Source organism: Lepisma saccharinum, chromosome 5 (genome assembly GCF_977018435.1).
Source record: "Lepisma saccharinum chromosome 5, izLepSacc3.1, whole genome shotgun sequence".
Lineage (NCBI taxonomy): Eukaryota > Metazoa > Arthropoda > Insecta > Zygentoma > Lepismatidae > Lepisma > Lepisma saccharinum.
In genome coordinates this window covers 100,003,976-100,025,166 of record NC_139233.1, presented here as the reverse complement: position 1 = coordinate 100,025,166, position 21,191 = coordinate 100,003,976, and the positions used below count along the sequence as shown (strand labels likewise).

The following is a 21,191-nucleotide window of genomic DNA, read 5'->3' as shown; positions in this document are numbered from 1 at the left end:
TACAAAATCCGGCATGTCATATTGTATGCTGGAGAATGAATTTGTAGCATCAAACTCATAATAGGTACCAGATGCGGGCTTCTGTACGCATTGATATTTATAAAATTGCAGAGGAACCTGTGGATTTTTTAGAATATCTGCTTTGTATCTAAGACCATAACTGGCTTCATATTCAACAACAGGGATTCTTAACTCCATAGTCTGAATAATGCATTTGCCCTCATCAGGTAGGGTATCAGGCAGAGCTTCTCCTGTGGGGTTTATTGCACTGTACCTCATCAAAGCATTATTATCATTTGCAGCTCTTCTAAATGTGATTCTTAAACCACCCTTCCACATAATTTCTTTGTAATCTGAGAAGAATCCTGGCAATAGGCGCATAGGGAACAGTACAGTGTGGTTTTTAGATAATATCTTATCACCAGCCTCGAATCCTCCTATTTTGTAGTATGAAGCCTCGGTTTTGGATAATTTTAATGTAGCCAAAGCTGTGGAGGTAATGCCGGGATAATCCACTCTGTTTATAACAACGCCATGCTTTCTGATCTCAATTTCAGAGAAGAGATGTGGCACAAAATTATCTACCAATCTTATATTTGAATTTGCCGGATAATCGGTACCATCGAGCTTTACAACATCAAATTTGATGTATAGATCTGCTCTGTGAGGGTGTATAAACCCATCCCCTACATCAAGATCAACCTCAATCTCTGTGTTGGGTTGATTTAAATTTGCAAATGTCCTCCTGTTTGGGGGGAATGATTGTAGCTCATAACTCTCAATATTTTCCATTTTTTTCTTGTATGTATTTTTATTTAAATGTTAATCTCTATGATAGCAGTTGTTGTGGCTCCGGCAAAATCAACTAATTCTTCTTTTTCATTAGTGACCATCAATTCAATATAATCTATTCTATTATGACACACAGGAAAATATAATGTTGGGGATGGATTGTAGATGATGGGCTCCATGAATTCAGAATTAGGTTTGAATGTTGCAATGATGCCTGTTTGTTTGTGAGTGCCTATGCCATTTGATTTGGTGATCATACCCTCAGCCACATTACAGTGAATATTCAGAGTCTCTATGGCTAAGAATTTAGGTATATTCATAGCTGTGTGTTTGATGCCTGGTTCAAGTTTTGTGTTGTTCTCAAAGCCTAACAGCTCTCCTATAGTACCCAGATCCACTGTTTCTGTAGCAGATACAATCTCTACTCTGTGAGTGACAGAATTTTGACTTAACACTATACCTCTGGGTAATTGAGCATTTAGAGTGGATAGATTATATTGCCCTGGAGTGATGACAATTTTTTCATCCCCAACTGCAATTTTGTTGTTGTGGTGTGTAATATTAGGGATCAGGTACATGCCATAAAATGCTCTGAGAGCTATTGTTTTGGGATATACTATATCATCATGTAATTTGAGTTTCAATATTGAATTTTGGCTGGTGAGATGGAATACCCCCATGATGTTTCAGATACCACAAGGCCTTTTGAAAATCTTCAATTGATGGTTTATTTATTTGAGACATATATCTAAGAACAGATAAACACAAATGTCCGCAATTAACATCTTTGAAGTTTTGAACACGGGTATTATTGTAATAAAAATTAGATGAATTTAGATATTTTATTAAATTTTCAGGTGGAACACCTCCAAATGAATCAAACACAAAAGCCTCATCTTTTAAATATTTAAGATAGCAGATCCAGTGAGTGCCCTGATTTTTGTACTCATCCAAATTAACAATGCCACACTCTTTGTTGAGTGGTTGTTCTGGTAAAGAATCAGACATGTACACACCTCTAAAATGTTTGATGCCCAGTGGCGTGATTAAAGCTTCAATATCTTGGTTTGTAAGTGCTTCTTGTTTTTTTTAAACTTATTCATGGCTCTCTTAACACCCTTGCCTTTTTTCTCCATGGCCAGGTTATGGCGCCTCTGCTCATCTAATTCTGCCCTATTTTTCTTGGCATCTATTACTGTTTTTGCTATTGCAGCAGATCCCCCAGCCAAGCTCCCAACAGCCCCGAGAGCAGCTAAGATGGCAGGGATGGTAAATATAAATCCCCCCACATGTGATTTTTTTCTTGATTGCTGTAATTTTTTTAATTCGGGGGTGCTAAGCAACAATTTCATACCATGACCCTTGGCAATACAAGAATTCTTCTTCTTGCGCTGTTTTTTGGTCAAAAGACTGTCAATAGTTTTAAGAGATTTGAGACCTGCATAAGGTATTTGATACATAACACCCTTGGCCTTCATTGTAGGTTTATTATATACATATTCACAACCCCCACCCCAATTTTTGTTTGGTGCTCATAGCTATGGTGGTTCCCAATGCTGCTATTTTTTCACTCAAAGATGCATCTTTGCTTACAAATCTACCAAATGCAGCCTCTTCTAATTTCTTATCTGCAACATGTCTCTTGTCAAGATCAGAATGTGTGTTGTATGCAATATCATGGTCTCTACAAGCAGCATCTAGGGGATTAACACCAGGATCCCCTCTGTTTAATCTATGATCCAGTTTTGTGCCTGGACCACAATACTGATAGCCTGGAATGTGTAGTTCAAATGGCAGCTTGTTTATAATGTCATTAACAAGGCCCCGACCCTCAGAAATATTCCAAAATTTGGGGGGTAAAGTATTAATAATTTTTATAAGATATCCAATCCCCTTAGTGTCATTCACTATAAAATTAGACAATTTGGTGCTTATCATGTCCATAATTCCAACCTTTTCATTGTAAAAATTGTGGTTGCCAGCATTTTCCTCCCCAGCTATCACCAATAACCTATCTACAAGTTTCCTGACATCATCAACCCACACAAATTCTTTGGGCAGGGTGTTGTATTGTTTGATTCCACTGCCAGTCTTGATCTGAGACCATATGGGCTTGATTAAATTATTGTATTTTGCCCCACTACTCGACTTGACTCTTTTTTGTGTGGGATCATTGTTCTGGTATAGAGCATCTGATTTTATTAATATTTCTTTGTAATCCTCATAATCTTGATCTGTATAGCTGCCAGGCCTTTTCCTAGTCATCAGTTCCCACAATCCAGGTGTTCCGGTGTACTTAACAAAAGCACCTTTTTCTCCAAGTCGAGATTCTGAATATACAATTATATCATCTCCCATAAATGTTACTCTGAAATTGCCAATTCTATGTATGATGCTGCCATCAAGCTCTGTGTCAGCATATAAGCCAAAAACCTCATCTTTATTGTCTTTAGGTGTGGTTAAATATTTTTGAGCAAGAAGACCCAATTCAATAGGATCCTGACTAGCCTCAATTCTTCTAGGAGCAATAGGACTAGGTGTATGAATACTTGAAAGTGGGGTGAATGGATAATCTAATATGTTCCTAGCAGCTACAGGTACAAGCTCTGTGAGCAAATTTTGATTTTGCTCTGTAACAGTTTTGATATTCTTACCTAAATTATTAATAGCATCAATTACAGGCTGTTCTGTTTGTTTGTGTTTTTCATAAATTCCACGGTTCTCTGATTTCCATCCCTTAAATCTTTTTACAAGATAATCTCTTAACTTAAGATCATCAATAATTGGCCTTTTCATGGTTATTTATTTATGTTTCAATGTCTAGAAAATTGTTGATTTTATTTCTGTATTTGCCACTGTTGGGTGTTCTTGTCATATCAATTGTGACAAACCCATAACTGTCCTGGTTCCAGCACCTGCTGCAAATCTTGGAAAAATTATTGTAGCTCAGGTCCCCACCTACATATTCATCATGTATGTGTTTGAGGTTGGTATGATCCTGATGAAACACACAAATAAAATTGCTGTTGTCTCGGATCAGTTGCTTGGGTATTTTTGAAAAAGTCTGTGCCAGGTAGAAGCAATCAATGTTTTTGTGCCGGCCCTGTGTAAAAAAATTTCTAACCTTGTTTTGATTATCCAATATAATGTCATCAAACACAACAACAGAATTATCGAGACATTCATGAAGTGGCTTAACATCTGGTTCAAAAGTTGCAATATCCAATCCATCATAAAGCTTCATCAGCTGCTGATATTTTAATTGTTCCAAGCTCTTAGAAAAAATATACAAGTGCCTGTTTTTCCAGTCTAACCAGTTGGGTGCCAATAAAAAATTATCAACCATTAGTGTAGTTTTACCACAAGCAGATGGCCCAACAATAAGACACCTAATATTATCAGGTAACAAGTTCCCATTTCTCTTATTCTGCTGTTCAGGTTCTGGCAGCCTCTTTATAACATCCCAGGTGCTCATATTATTATTTTGTTTGCATCGATCCAGCTGTTTTCCGGATGACCCAGCCATTTGACAAGTAACTTGTTGCCTTTTCTGCGGATAATTTTTTCTATGAGATATGTGTCAGGCTGTTTAGTTTTGCTGAGCTCTTGTTCATAGAACCTGCCTTTGAGAATTTCTCCTCTGTGATCCTTTATTATATATGTGTTAAGGGTCCCGGGTTTAACTTGAACCACTGTAAATAATTCTGTGCTCCAGTTTCTTGTAAAGCCTCTCTTGAATAAGTGCTTATATTTGCTGATTCTTACTTGATCACCCACCTTGTATTTGGCCTTTCTTGTTGTTGGCTGATATTTAGGATAATAAACAGTGCTGATCAATTTTTGCTCATCAGATGAAGTTACTTCAGAGGGTTTCATGTTGATTGTGGAATGGACAGAATTGTTATATTTATGTAGAACTTCTGGAAGAATATTAATCCATTTATAATTACCTTGGAGGGTAAATTGTTTATACATAAGATTTTTTAAGGTTCTGTTGAATCTCTCTACAATTGAGGCCTTGAGGTCACTGTAACTCGAATAATGTTTTATTGCCTGGCTTTTAATAAATTGTTGAAACACTGAATTATAAAATTCTTTGCCATTATCTGTTTGCAAATAGCGCGGGGATCTTCCACTCTGATTGATGATTGTCCTGATAGCTTCTGTAACACATGTTCCAGTCTTGGATTTGAGTGGCACAGCCCAGGCAAATTTTGAAAATGTGTCTATTACAGTGAGTAGATACTTGTATCCCTTGTTAATTTTGTCTAAATTTTTCAGGTGTCCACTTGCTATTTCCACCAAGTCACCCTGCCATAAATCATCTATGCCTTTTGTAACTACTGGCAGTCTCTTAAAATTATGTCTGGCCTGTCTGTGTAATTCATCAACAATAATTTTTCTAGACATAATATGTAAACAAGAATATTGCAACTATAGGGTGTTCAGCAGCTGAGACTGCAGGATTTTCTAAATATAATTTATCCCCTATTTGTATTTTAAATTCCAGAGTGCCATCATCTTCAGTATAGGCTGTTTCTAATGTATTGGGATCTGTAAAATCCTCCAATTCTACACTGGTGATTTTCACTTTGTTATCAGCATTTGTTATTGATAAGGTAGGGTAGTGGTGTGCCTGTGGCTGTAGCCAATATTTGATCTTGATTGGTCTCAATGTGCCCCCAACAAAAAACTGGTAATAAAATTGTGCAGGGGACAGCATATATATTTTGCCACCTGGTGTAAATGGAGAATCATATTCTTTGTTGGGGATGCTGTACAATTCAAGAATTACTGTATGTTTAGGATTTTCGATTATGCCTGTTATTTCTTTTTCTGCTGTGAGCAATCTGCTTGTTACAGATTCAAGGTGCTCATTGATGGTCCTAACAACATCATCATGGCCTGGCTTTATTTTTATGTCCACAGCAAGTCTCTTGTATTGTTGCACAATTTCTTGTAGCTGGGTGGCAAAAACAGACAGAGCATTTGCTTGATTGGATTCCATGGTCCCTAGCTGCTGCTTGATATTAGCTACAATTTGTTGCAAATTTTCAACAACTGCCAATTTTGAATTTTGAGCTGTAAGATCATGGACCTGTCTTCTGATATCCTCAAACAGGGCATGCAATTCATTAATATGTTGATTGGTTGGTAGAGTGGCTACTGTCTGAGTGAGATGTTTGATCTCTGCCTGGATATTCTTGATATCTTCTGATTTCAATATCCTATTCACTGCTCTCTTAATATTTTTAAGTTCCTGTGATGTGGGCAGATTTGATACTGTATTTTGCAAAGATTCAAGTGCCAATTTCACATTGTGTAATTCAGAAGCATCAGCCACATTTTGCATAGCATTTTGGAGCAGGGCTATATCTGCCTGAGAGGGTGTGGATTGTTGTAAAATTTCAAGTTTTGTTTGGATATCATCTATCAATTGATGAAAATGAGACAGTTCAGATTCAGTGTTGAGGTTTTCAAGCTTTGTGATTTGTTGCTGGACACTGACAAGGGTATCTACAATCCCAGGCAATCGGGATTCAAGTACATTTGCCAAATCACTTTGCACTGCTGCTATTGTACCTTCAAGATGGGTTATGGAACTTTGAATTTTTCCAAAATCTTCATATGTTTCAAGTTGCAGCTTAATATTTGCAACACTCCGAGTTATTGCACTTAAAGCATCAGAAGATGGCAAATTGTTCATAAAATTTTCAAGTGTCTCAATTTTTTCTTTAACCTCGGCTATGGCATTGTTCAGAGGATCCAGATTAGGTATTTGGAGTGACTGAATCTGTTCCTTTAGAGTGGAAATCACTAGATCAAAATCTTCTTGTGATTTTATGCTTTTGACAATTGTTTGGAGCTGTGCCTGGACATTATTTATCTGCTCTTCCAATTGCTGTTTCAATTGCTCAGAGTTGTTAGCCTGGGTCTTAAATTTGGCTTGAAGAGCTGCTACAGCTTCTTCTAAACTTTGAAAATTATTTAATGTGGCCAAATCAGTATATTTCTGAAGCAATAATTTAAGTTCAGAATCAATTTTAAGAAGAGGGTCCATGCATTGTGATTGCAAATTTGTAATTTCTAATTGAAGACTGGCATTGAGTGTAGTTTGTAAAGCTTGTAAATCACTTCTTAATTTCTTGACTCTGACATCAAGCATCAGAATCTCATCACTGTGATCTTCATGTCTTGTATGGCCAAATATATCATTAGGCATTTTGTTTAGTAGTTATTTATTATAGAGTATCTGATTCTTAATTCTATAAAAAAGGGTATAAGCTTATCATAGGATCCAGGGACCTCAATATATAAGCAGTCACCAGCAGAAACAGTATAAACAGTGCCAGAAACCATGTTTGAGTGCTTAATTCTGTAAATATTTCTCCCTACTGAAATCTTGACATCACCCTCAGGGGTTGTAATAAATTGCAAATGCCCACCTACAGGTAATTGGTAATGATTTAAATTATTGTTAAATATGTACAATATTTTGCCTGTTTCTTCATCAATATCTGTAAATATGCTGTTCAGATGAATAATTAACAAGCCACTCAGTTTAGACAGCATATCAGGAGAGGGTTGTGGTGCTGGCAGGTCCATAATACCTTGTTTTTTGAACCCAAATAAGTTCATAGGCATGTTTATTTATTTCAAATCATGCTCTGTGCTTGTGCATTGATTCCCATTTTTCAAATCACAATGCCCCCATGGTAAAGTATGTATTCCACATGATAAAATACATCTCTTATCATCATGTGGGTCCAGAGCCACTTTTCTTACAATATTGCTAGTCAATAAGTGATCCACACTCTGGATTCTGGATTCTGATGTTTTGATTAAATTCTGGGATTTGAGGCAATTTTTATAATCTTCAAATTCAAGCTCTTTTTCCACAGCTACTTTGCCAATACCTTTGGCCTTTTTAGCAGCAACACCACTACATGTTTTAAAACTGTACATCTTGGCACTTAACCCAGCAAATTCCACAATAACATCACCAAGTGTCTCATCTTTTAACTTGCCGGGCACTTTTTTGTTGTGGGGTTGAATATTCAAATGGTCTGGCAATTCACTGGTATCAAAGTATTTGAACAATTCAGGCTGTGACATATCTTGATAAACATCTTCTGTTTGAATATCAAGAATAAAACTATCCGTGTCCATGTACATCAATTTTACATTATCACCATAAAAAGGTTTCAGCACATCATAATACAATGTTAACATATGTAATTTGGACAATTCCAATATTGCAGCCCCTACATAAATAGGTTTATCAAACTTAATCCTTGTTTTTTTCATGTTGAAAAGTGCCATATTTTCATCATAAATTCTTCTGTAATTGAAATTAGGCTTTGCAACCAATTTTTTGCTCAGGCTGGGGTCAGTAATTATTTTAACATCGGTATGTTTTCTGACATTTTCAATTGTTTTGCCATACACAGAATTAACCATCAATTTAAACAAGCCCTTATCAAATTCGCTCTTTGCAGATGTTCGAAGCTCCGTGTTTGTATCAATGTATGGTTTCAACCATTCTGAGTGCCTGAACCTCAAAACTTTTCCAAGTTTGGTCACTTGGACACCATGTTTCATCAGGAACTGGAGGTTCTTGTAATATGTGACATAACCTTGTTTTGCCTCCAGTGTCATCATGAGCTTCTTCTGTTTAGAGCCAGGTGAGCACTGAACCTCGGGAATTGGGGGCAGCTCAGAAAATTTGTTATGTAAATGATGAGGAAATATCAGATCAACCTCTAAGATTAGGCCATGTTCTCTGTCATCATAGTTCTGAAGATCTTCAATATTGAAATCGATCCATTCAAGCCCTGCATATGGCAATTTATCCATCATAGCGTGACCATAGAGGCTATTTGCATCCACATACAATATATAATTTGATGGCCGTGCTGGATCATAATCATCACGCATATATATATTATTTGCTCTGGCATATCTCTGAGAACATTGCACCATGCCTCCTCTTATACATTGCTCCATAAACAGATACATATCTTGATCTTGGATCAGATCCAATTGCTTTTTGGTGTTTAAAAACATTGCATCCCATGCTAGGCCCGGGGCACTGAAAAAATACACTGGGTCCAGTCTATAATTTTGCATGGAAGATTTTCTGAATGCCTGCAATATATCAGCTAAGATGGTCACATCAAGTTTCAAATATGCCATGTGATAATCACCAAATGTCCGGCATTTTAAATTGTTCCACATCAACTGGGCATGGTGATAATCCTCATCAGTGATTCCAGATCCTCTGATTTTGCTGTAAAACTCTTCTTGTGGAGGCAGGGAACACTCATCAAATTTAGAAAAATCTGTAACATAATCATATGGATATACACCCTTTCGCCTAATTAATTTCAGATCCTGATTTGGAAACAATGCACGTGTGATTTTGAATTGATCATCAGATAATTGAGTGGCCAGTGTAGCCAGGCTAGCAGATAAAATTCTGTAAGAATCAAGAAATCTCATGTGAATAGGAACACCATTAACTTTAATTGTTTTGCTAATAGATATATATTTTTCATCATTTTCAGCTAAAATATTTAAATTCTGCTTCTCAAACCCCTCATATCTGATCAGATGATGGAAATCATAATTGGATGCTCCATGGCAAAATATGGGGACAAATCTTGGTCTCTTGATCTTAATATTACAGCTATTACACAGGGCCTGTTTATATCGACCATCTGTATGAGAATGGTGTTTCACCTTGATATTTGTATCTGAAAATTCAGAATCACATACCGGGCATTTTTCTGCATTGTTGAAATCTTCAATCTGTTTCTCTGTTAAAGGCAACATGGGTTTTGATTTTAATAAAATATTAGATGCTATGTCATGGCACTCATTTTCTATTCTATGTGCAAATATTTTGATGGCATCTGGCCCCATGTATGAATATTCTTTACTAACAACACCATCCTGTACAACCACATAACAAAAGCTGGAAGGTTCATGTAGCTGGTATGGTGTAATTGAAGATTCTTCAGGATCTGGATTGCAGGATGCAAGAGATTTGAGGATTGATTCAAAATCATAGACAATATATGCTGGGTGTTCCAACAAGGCTTCAAACTTTTTGAATTTGCAATTCTCACTTGGCATTGGCATCACCATATGAACAGGTTTATGATTGCCACAATATTTTAAATGTTCAATTAATTTGTTTTTGGCAATTTCTGCACTCACTTTACAAACCCCATTCACTGTTTTTCTACCATCAAATACACTTAAACATCTTCTGCACAACTTGAATATTCTATTAGATTTGTCTAGTTGTGTTCTCACTAAAGCTTCAAGATTATGTATCAGAGTATAATGATATTTGCCATCCCCTTCAATTAAGAGCAAATCAATTGGAATACCAGATTCATCATCACTGATTCTGAGAGGTTCTATCGGGTAATTGCCAGTGGAGCAAATGAATACATTAATAGATAATTGTTTGCCATTGATATGCCTGGCCTTTTTTTCAAATTTATCAATATTCTGTACAGACATTGGATATTCTAAACCCTCCATTGCATCGTCAAAATCATGTTCATGTTGTTTGTAATAACTTATTCTCTGAGGATCCCTTGAAACTGGATACAAAACAGCTAAAATACACCACAAAAAGCATTTCTGGTCGGTATTTTGAATATTAACCACGGCTCTTTTGTTTTTAATATTGGCAGGTAATGGCAAATATGTAGAACCTTGTAATGGGCTGAATTCAGAAATATTAACATATAACTTATGTGGAGAGCCGCATAGGCTCCATCCAGACTCTTTTGCCTCAAATTCAGAGTGCTTAATATTCAATTGATCTATTAAACTGCTTATTATTGTGTCTGAATTTGCATTTGAATATACCGGTACAGTTTCTGTTATGTGGGGCTGTGTAAATTTTGTGCCATTTGGTTTCTTATATTGTGTAAACAATTTGAGGGACAGCTTATAAGAGCCATTTTGTGCATTTAGAATTGCCTGCAGATCAGGTTTTACACTGTTCAAGAAATTCTCAATACCACATCTTGGCTCTGATACAAACCGATAATCCCTAAGTTGGGCATTAAAACTGCTATGGATGGGTTCATAGCGTGGCTGCTTTGCAGGTCCGGCATTAAGAGGTGCTTCATGTTTTCTTTTCAGACCAGATGTAGATGCTTGTGGGGGCAATGTTGATGACTGTGCAGAACAGGTATCTTTATGTGTATATGTGAAGTATTGCATGTTATATTTTCTATGGCATTTGGGGCAAATTTTTGTGGGAGCTCTGCATTTGTCTGGGTTACAAATCTTTTGGTGTCTAGCCCAATTAGAGCTAAATATATTTTTATTGCATTGATTACAATATTTTTGATTCGGCATTTTTGTTGTTGGTTTATTATATATATTTCCCGGGCTTCAATTCAAAACTCTATGCTGGATCAGTTGGGTTCAGCACTGTACTTTGTTTGTGTGTGTGTGTGTGTGTGGGGGGGTGTGTGTGTATGTGTATTTGGTATTTATATAAAATTTCCTGGGTTTTAAATCTAATCTCTATGCTTATCTTATGACAGGTTGTAAGGCCAATAGCCCACAAGTGGAAAAATATTCATTCACACTGACCTTCCGCAAATACCTGCACGAACATGCATATCTCGAATGGCAATGACCTTGTTATGTATTGATTTTTGTATAACAAGCTGGGGCAAATATAAGCCTGACCCTAAATAAGAGTGGATTAGAACAAATATCAGATTTTATATTGTTCAATATGAATATTTAAACCAAACAGGTCTGTAAGTATGAGGAGCACTGTTAACAACACATCTGTTCTCCCCTGCCACTCTCACAACACTGACTGATGCAATGCTCGGGAATTTCTGTAAGTACTGGCACTAGTATTGATTTTTGTTTTACATGTTCTCCCCAGCGCCGCTAGTTACAAAAATTCCCGAGTATTGCATCAGTCAGTGTTGTGAGAGTGGCTGGGGTCCAATTAAACTTAAATTGGAAGTAAATATGTGTGTATATAGGTATGTATGTGTGTATGTATTGGTTTAATTTCTGGTGTTGACAAGTTTATAGACAAAAATCTGGCTAATGCAACTTTTGTAAGTATGGGCAAGAGGCTCTTTCTTTCTGAGCAAAATTCTTGGATTAGAGGGGGTTCCACACTAGAGCAATGCTCATGTTGAGCTAGGTTTAAGTGTAAACAAATCTGCTTGGGGAGAGCTCTTCCTTTCTGAGAAATTCCCGAGGGCATTTTTACAAAATTCTTGGATTAGAGGGGGTTCCACACTTGAGCAAAAAGCTCATATGGGCATGTTGAGCTAGGTTTAAGTGTAGGTAAATCTGCTTGAGAGGAGCTCTTCCTTTCTTGCGCTCTCCATAGCACAAGACCCACTACTAATACTTGTTTTCATTTATTTTGTGTATTTCAAAAATATATAATGTGCATGTGACAACCCTGAAATTGAGCCTAACTCAAAATGCAACCCACCAACGCCCTGTGTAATTTGGGTTGCCTAGTTTAAAATGTCGTTGTCCTAAAACTTTCGAGAGACATTGTACAACGACTCGAGGCAAAAGACCCCACACCACACGTTGCTCTCTGTTTTGTTATTTTTCCTCCTTCCCTGGTCATTGCCCTCAAAAACCAGGTGATCAGACCAGGAAGGATTTGTAAATTACTGATGTGACATTCTTTGAATGCCTGAGAGAGCAATGGCTGGCGACAGAGGTAATGAATCCAGGGTAGCTATAAATCTCAATTTAGAGGAGATGGATACGCTTGAGTTTATCCAGAATGTTGCATATGTGGGGTGTGAGTTCATATTTTGGGGGTCTTATGGTAAATTTATATCTAAAAATGACCATAAATTGAGGCATACAAGTTTGTGTGTCTTGATACCAGGGCATCCCCTACAAGATCAATGGCGGACTCCTCTCAACACCGTGGATGCAACCCCACCAAAATCGGCCATCCTATAAGCCCCAAAATAGTTTTGATAAATACGTAGCAACATTTTTTATTGCAATAGCCTGTTCAACTATGATAGTTTCATTTTTTCATTTTTTTCCAATATGGAAAGATAACACGTGGATGGGATAAATACTTAAGTTAATGCAAATTGCAAGATACTAATTATATATATATATATATATATATATATATATATATATATATATATATATATGTTTAAACAGTATTTTCGGGCGGAGAATAAGATTTTAAAAAATCACAAATTGTTCCACGCAATAGAAAATCCAAACAAAGCACTGAATATTCGTGCTGCAGTTATCTGTTAACCTAAACTGGCTTTTCGTGTGGCTGATTCTATTATTGTTTCAACGTGTCCACCGGCATACGCAGAACGGGGGGGGGGATACTGAAGAGGATACAGCACTCTCAGAAATTTTGAGAATATCGAAATTTTAAAAAAATAAGCAGTGAAGAAATAGGGAAAATCCAGAGTGATAAATGTAAATTCGGCTTAAAGTTACCATCTTTGCCATTGTTGAGAGTGGAAGGTTTATAATATAGGCCTACCAAATTTCTTATTGTGTATGCCGCTAACCTGGAAAGCAGCTATGCACTATACACTTTTACAATTATAGCCCCTCCCGAAAAGAGAAATCCTGCGCACACCACTGCACGTGTCTTATATAAAGACGGGGCAAGAATAGGTAAGTTTAATGTTCCGTCAGGATGTCAATTTTATTTGTCGTTTGCAAGGTAATATCCACCACGTAGCATTCGTTACATCTCCATGCACGAATGTTTGTATTAGTATAGGCGTGCGCACGGCGGGGACAAAGGGTGGGGAAGTTCTCCCGCGTAATCATGGACGTCCACCGATATTTTAAACGGAGGGACAAAGAACGTGTTTTTTAATGGGGTATATTACCCCGATAATAGTGTTGCCTCTCAAAAAGAAATATATACTTTTAGCTAGACATTCGATTTCTAAGGGGGGGGGGGGTGGCCATCCTTGCTCCCCCTTCCAGACGTTCATGTCCCTACATTATTATACTGTCACCTAGAAATTTAGTGTAGGGGAATCTTATCGCTGTTCTTAAACGATATTATACTCTTAAAGAAATTAAAGTATTTCAAGCCGATTAAAGTTTAAAGCAACTACGGGGAAGAGGGTAAAGTGGCGTAGCTACAGGGGGTAATGAGCATTGCCCCTCCTCAACCTTGGACGGAAATCGCTTCTAGTGAGGGGCAAACATTGAGGTGAAAGAAAGCAAAACTGGTAGAATCTAAGAGTAGCAGGACAAAAAGATACTCAAGATGAAATTAGTTTTCTTATATTTCTTGCATTATTTCTTCCAGACGGCCAAGAGCACCTGCAGGGTACCACAAAGTGCAATTACCACCTCAATATCAAATTTTATACAAATAAAATTACATTTCGTAGAATTTTCTTGCTCGCTTCGCTCCCAGTCTCTGCTTTTCTTACAATTTTGTCAAGTTCAGAACTGCAGCTACAGGGCGGCAGGAGTTTTTCCTGGGTGGCGAACGATCAATATGAAGAAAAATGTAAAAGAGAATGCCATGGCACCCCATCCATTATTTTCTGCCATATTAAAATCAATATTGTTCTTAGTGTGCAAAAAATTTGGATCTAAAAATGTTCTTGCTCGCTTCGCTCACAATTTTCTTGTTTTCTGTAATGCATTGTAAATTACCAGAGAGAGACGTTATAACTACTAAATACTTTAGACTATTGCTGCTAAACAGTTTTGTCTTAATTGCATGAATATAAAGTTTGGTGGAATAGAAGCGCGGCACATTTCAGAGACAATTTATTCGTTATGGTGCGTCTATGTTGCTGCATTATGCTATATATACACACGCACGCACACCCATCAATGCAATGAAACTAAAACAGTGAGATTAAGTTATGTTTTTTTTAAATCCCAAACTGAACTTTCTTCAAGCTTTTGCCCCCCCCTCCCTAATCAGAGGGTTTGCCCACAGGTCCGTGTACTTAGCTCGCCACTTCTCTAGAAAAATAACGAAATTTTGTCCATCGTTAGTGCTACGTTAGTGCTCGTTTCTGCCGTAAACAGTTTCGTTAGTGCTCCTATAATTCCAAAATTAGGGCAATCCCAAAATGGGGCGGGCTAACTTCACGTAGCCCGCCACTTGTCTAGAAATCTCATGAAACTTTGTCCATTGTTAGTGCTACGTTAGTGCTGTTTTCTGCCGTAAAGAGTTTCGTTAGTGCTGCTATAGTTTTGGAACAAGGGCCGTTCCAAAATGGGGCGGGATAACTTCACGGTTTTCATATTTTCAACAAAACCACCAAAATTTTGCCCATCTTTAGTGCTACGTTAGTGCTGTTTTTCGCCTCAAAAGGTTCTTTAGTGGTGCTATATTTTTGGAACAAAGACCGTTCCAAAATGGGACGAGCTAAATTCACGGTTTTCAAATTTGGCTTAAAACCACCGAAATTCTGCCAATCGTTAGTGCTACGTTAGTGCTGTTTTCTGCCGTAAAGAGTTTCGTTAGTGCTGCTATATTCTTGGAACAAGGGCCGTTCCAAAATGGGGCGGGCTAACTTCACGGTTTTCGAATTTTCCACAAAACCACCGAAATTCCGCCCATCGTTAGTGCTACGTTAGTGCTGTTTTCTGCCGTAAAGAGTTTCGTTAGTGCTGCTATAGTTTTGGAACAATGGCCGTTCCAAAATGGGGCGGGCTAACTTCACGGTTTTCGAATTTTCCACAAAACCACCGAAATTCCGCCCATCGTTAGTGCTACGTTAGTGCTGTTTTCTGCCGTAAAGAGTTTCGTTAGTCCTGCTATAGTTTTGGAACAAGGGCCGTTCCAAAATGGGGCGGGCTAACTTCACGGTTTTCGAATTTTCCACAAAACCACCGAAATTCCGCCCATCGTTAGTGCTACGTTAGTGCTGTTTTCTGCCGTAAAGAGTTTCGTTAGTGCTGCTATAGTTTTGGAACAAGGGCCGTTCCAAAATGCGGCGGGCTAACTTCACGGTTTTCGAATTTTCCACGAAACCACCCAAATTCTGCCCATCGTTAGTGCTACGTTAGTGCTGTTTTCTGCCGTAAAGAGTTTCGTTAGTGCTGCTATAGTTTTGGAACAAGGGCCGTTCCAAAATAGGGCGGGCTAACTTCACGGTTTTCGAATTTTCCACAAAACCACCGAAATTCCGCCCATCGTTAGTGCTACGTTAGTGCTGTTTTCTGCCGTAAAGAGTTTCGTTAGTGCTGCTATAGTTTTGGAACAAGGGCCGTTCCAAAATGGGCGGGCTAACTTCACGGTTTTCGAATTTTCCACAAAACCACCGAAATTCCGCCCATCGTTAGTGCTACGTTAGTGCTGTTTTCTGCCGTAAAGAGTTTCGTTAGTGCTGCTACATTTTTGGAACAAGGGGCGTTCCAAAATGGGGCGGGCTAACTTCACGGTTTTCGAATTTTCCACAAAACCACCGAAATTTTGCCCATCGTTAGTGCTACGTTAGTGCTGTTTTCTGCCGTAAAGAGTTTCGTTAGTGCTGCTATATTTTTGGAACAAGGGCTGTTCCAAAATGGGGCGGGCTAACTTCACGGTTTTCGAATTTTCCACGAAACCACCTAAATTCTGCCCATCGTTAGTGCTATGTTAGTGCTGTTTTCTGCCGTAAAGAGTTTCGTTAGTGCAGCTATATTTTTGGAAGAAGGGCAGTTCCAAAATGGAGCGAGCTAACTTCACGGTTTTCGAATTTTCCACAAAACCACCGAAATTCCGCCCATCGTTAGTGCTACGTTAGTGCTGTTTTCTGCCGTAAAGAGTTTCGTTAGTGCTGCTATAGTTTTGGAACAAGGGCCGTTCCAAAATGGGGCGGGCTAACTTCACGGGTTTCGAATTTTCCACAAAACCACCGAAATTCCGCCCATCGTTAGTGCTACGTCAGTGCTGTTTTCTGCCGTAAAGATATTCGTTAGTGCTGCTATATTTTTGGAACAAGGGGCGTTCCAAAATGGGGCGAACTAACTTCACGGTTTTCGAATTTTCCACAAAACAACCGAAATTCCGCCCATCGTTAGTGCTACGTTAGTGCTGTTTTCTGCCGTAAAGAGTTTCGTTAGTGCTGCTATAGTTTTGGAGCAAGGGCCGTTCCAAAATGGGGCGGGCTAACTTCACGGTTTTCGAATTTTCCACAAAACCACCGAAATTTTGCCCATCGTTAGTGCTACGTTAGTGCTGTTTTCTGCCGTGAAGAGTTTCGTTAGTGCTGCTATATTTTTGGAACAAGGGCCGTTCCAAAATGGGGCGGGATAACTTCACGGTTTTCGAATTTTCCACAAAACCACCAAAATTCTGCCTACCGTTAGTCCTATGTTAGTGCTGTTTTCTGCCGTAAAGAGTTTCGTTAGTGCTGCTATTGTTTTGGAACAAGGGCCGTTCCAAAATGGGGCGGGCTAAGTTCACGGTTTTCGAATTTTCCACAAGACCACCGAAATTTTAACCATTGTTAGTGCTACGTTAGTGCTGGTTTCTGCCGTAAAGAGTTTCGTTAGTGCTGCTATATTTTTGGAACAAGGGGCGTTCCAAAATGGGGAGGGCTAACTTCACGGTTTTCGAATTTTCCACAAAACCACCGAAATTCCGCCCATCGTTATTGCTACGTTAGTGCTGTTTTCTGCCGTAAAAAGTTTCGTTAGTGCTGCTATATTTTTGGAACAAGGGCCGTTCCAAAATGGGGCGGGCTAACTTCACGGTTTTCGAATTTTCCACGGAACCACCCTGATTGAGTCCGGTCACTGGACCAAAATGAATGTTTTGTGTGTGGCCACTGATGAACCAAAATGTGCTTGGCTGTTGGGCCGAGATGGGTCTGTCTAATTTGTACGATGCACGCCAAAGAAAATGATAGTACTTACTGCGTGTCGCTGTCACAAACCCATACCTCTGGAGTGGAGGACCATATTATATTCCATAAGGTGATTCTACTCGGATGCTTGCAAATGACACTCACTGATAATAACGAAGATATATTGACTAAAACAAAAGATTACATGTATATACAAACTTGCTGCAATGCAACGCGATGCACGGAATGAAACTACCACGCACACTCGGCCATATTGTCTCGCGAACTGACTGAGCGTCACTCTCTCTCTTTGTTCGAGATTAAACATAAAACAAAACTGAATTCCCCTGACATCTATTGTTAAAAATATCAATTATGACTTGAGACATATTCCCTCCCTCTTGGTCAAACAACGTTTGACCAACTAAATTCACTCATCTCCGTCCTTATTGCACTGAGGGAGTGGAACTAGTCTGTGAATCGATCTCTTGAAGATCCCTGAAGCTGTATGCACTGCGGCCACTCGCACTAAGCCGTCTCTTCCTGGCTGGACGCTGGTAACTCTTCCCAATTTCCATGATAGGGGAGGCAAGTGGTCGTCTTTGATAAGAACTTTCAAACCTGGTTTGAAGTTTTCTTGTACGCTAGTCCACTTGGTACGTTGCTAAAGACTGTTTAAATACTCCTTGGACCATCGCTGCCAAATGTTTTGATGAAAGCTTTGGAGTCTCTTCCATCTGGACAGTCTATTTCCTGTGAGGTCAGTGAGGTCTGGCTCGGGAAAGGAAGTAAGGGCTGAACCAATGAGAAAATGTCCAGGAGTGAGAGCACTTAAATCTTCAGGATCGTCGGATAAAACAGTCAGAGGCCTTGAATTTAGGCATGCTTCTATTTGTGTGAGCAAAGTTGCAAATTCCTCAAAATTCAATGTTGACTTTCCTACTACTCTGACTAAATGATACTTCATGCAGCGTATTCCACTCTCCCATATTCCTCCGAAATGTGGTGAGTTAGGTGGAATGAAATGCCCCTGGAAGGATTCAGAACTCGCGTACTCATGAATATTTTGTGTGAATTCCTGCGACGAAAATAAGCTATGTAGCTCTTCAAGTTCGTTTCTTGCCCCGACGAAATTCTTGCCATTGTCACTGTAGAGATTGGCACATTTACCTCTACGAGATGTAAATCTTCGCAAGGCTGCGATAAATGCGTCTGTGGTGAGATCGGAGACGAGCTCTAAATGTATAGCCTTGGTGGCTAGACAAATGAATAAAGCCACGTATGATTTACGATGAACTTTGCTGCGTGGCGAATGCGATTTAAATAGAAAAGGTCCGCAATAGTCTACACCAGAGTTGAGAAATGGCCTTGACGGTGTGACTCTAGGTGAAGGAAGTTGACCCATGACTTGCTTGGCCGTGGTTGCCTTCAACTTGTAACAAGCGAGGCAATTGTGAATTACTTGCTTGATTGTACGCCTTGCTCGTACAATCCAGTATTGTTGCCTCAGGGATGACAACAATAACTGTGATCCTGCATGAAGCTGTCTCAAATGTTCCGCTTCTATTATGAGCTGTGTCAGGTGACCTTTCGAAGGTAGAATAATTTGATGTTTTGTTTCATACGTCAAATTGCTATTCTTGAGTCTTCCTCCAACGCGAAGAAGGTTGTTGCTGTCCAAAAATGGGTGCATGGTCTTCAATGTGCTGTTGGCTGAAACTTGTTGGTGCCGTTGAAGATCTTGAATTTCAGACTTGTAGCTTGATAGCTGAACAGTCTTGATGCATGTATGCAATGCTGATTGCATTTCCTTTGTTGAAAGACTTGGGGCCGGCTAACTTTACGGTTTTCGAATTTTCCACAAAACCACCGAAATTTTAACCATCGTTAGTGCTACGTTAGTGCTGGTTTCTGCCGTAAAGAGTTTCGTTAGTGCTGCTATATTTTTGGAACAAGGGCCGTTCCAAAATGGGGCGGGCTAACTTCACGGTTTTCGAATTTTCCACAAAACCACCGAAATTCCGCCCATCGTTAGTACTGTTTTCTGCCGTAAAGAGTTTCGTTAGTGCTGCTATATTCTTGGAACAAGGGCCGTTCCAAAATGGGGCGGGATAACTTCACGGTTTTCATATTTTCAACAAAACCACCAAAATTTTGCCCATCTTTAGTGCTACGTTAGTGCTGTTTTTCGCCTCAAAAGGTTCTTTAGTGGTGCTATATTTTTGGAACAAAGACCGTTCCAAAATGGGACGAGCTAAATTCACGGTTTTCAAATTTTGCTTAAAACCACCGAAATTCTGCCAATCGTTAGTGCTACGTTAGTGCTGTTTTCTGCCGTAAAGAGTTTCGTTAGTACTGCTATAGTTTTGGAACAAGGGCCGTTCCAAAATGGGGCGGGCTAACTTCACGGTTTTCGAATTTTCCACAAAACCACCGAAATTCCGCCCATCGTTAGTGCTACGTTAGTGCTGTTTTCTGCCGTAAAGAGTTTCGTTAGTGCTGCTATATTCTTGGAACAAGGGCCGTTCCAAAATGGGGCGGGATAACTTCACGGTTTTCGAATTTTCCACAAAACCACCGAAATTCCGCCCATCGTTAGTGCTACGTTAGTGCTGTTTTCTGCCGTAAAGAGTTTCGTTAGTGCTTCTATATTCTTGGAACAAGGGCCGTTCCAAAATGGGGCGGGATAACTTCACGGTTTTCATATTTTCAACAAAACCACCAAAATTTTGCCCATCGTTAGTGCTACGTTAGTGCTGTTTTTCGCCTCAAAAGGTTCTTTAGTGGTGCTATATTTTTGGAACAAAGACCGTTCCAAAATGGGACGAGCTAAATTCACGGTTTTCAAATTTTGCTTAAAACCACCGAAATTCCGCCCATCGTTAGTGCTACGTTAGTGCTGTTTTCTGCCGTAAAGAGTTTCGTTAGTGCTGCTATATTTTTGAAACAAGAGCCGTTCCAAGATGGGGCGGGTTAACTTCACGGTTTTCGAATTTTCCACAAAACTACCCATTTTGCCCATCGTTAGTGCTGTTTTCTATCGTAAAGTGTTTCGTTATTGAAGTTTCTGATATATATTTTAAAATACATTATTGTATGTGGTGAAATAGCAGTTATGGCCAATGTACATAGTCTGTGCATAGCAACGATTATGCATCTTGTTTATGTGTCTTAGGGATGTTTAAGTTTCAATCATGTAATCCACCTTGTTACAAGTTTTAATATATTAATTATGAAGTTCCAATTATGAGATAATTATTTCTGTTTATGTCATAAATATTAGGACATAACAAAATGGCGACGAGGATTAAAGAAGATAAATAATTACTACTGTAAGTAGAATTATAATAATTAAGTCCAAGTGAGCCAGTATGGAAAAACACATAAGTTTTATACCTGCATTTGAGGCTTATTACCCAAGCCAGGATATAAATTCGTATATTAAAAGATTCAAGGCTTTTATTGAGGCTAACGATATACAAGAAAGGAAACGAGTGTTTACTCTTATTTCTGTAATCGGTAGTTTACCATATCAAGAGCTGGAACACAGATTAAGTCCAAAGGATC

The 21,191-nt window shown here is 38.7% G+C and overlaps 1 protein-coding gene across 1 annotated transcript; it reads right to left on the bottom strand.

Moving 5' to 3' along the window:
* Positions 1-18,288: 18,288 nt before the first annotated feature.
* LOC145988164 (uncharacterized) lies at positions 18,289-19,431 on the bottom strand. The gene has a single exon (XM_083122993.1). The coding sequence runs from the start codon at positions 19,429-19,431 to the stop codon at positions 18,289-18,291; it is 1,143 nt and encodes a 380-aa protein (XP_082979119.1).
* Positions 19,432-21,191: the final 1,760 nt, after the last annotated feature.

Bases quoted from the DNA above. Each gene is read 5' to 3' on its own strand.
- LOC145988164 (XM_083122993.1), bottom strand. From the start codon at position 19,431: ATGCAATCAGCATTGCATACATGCATCAAGACTGTTCAGCTATCAAGC.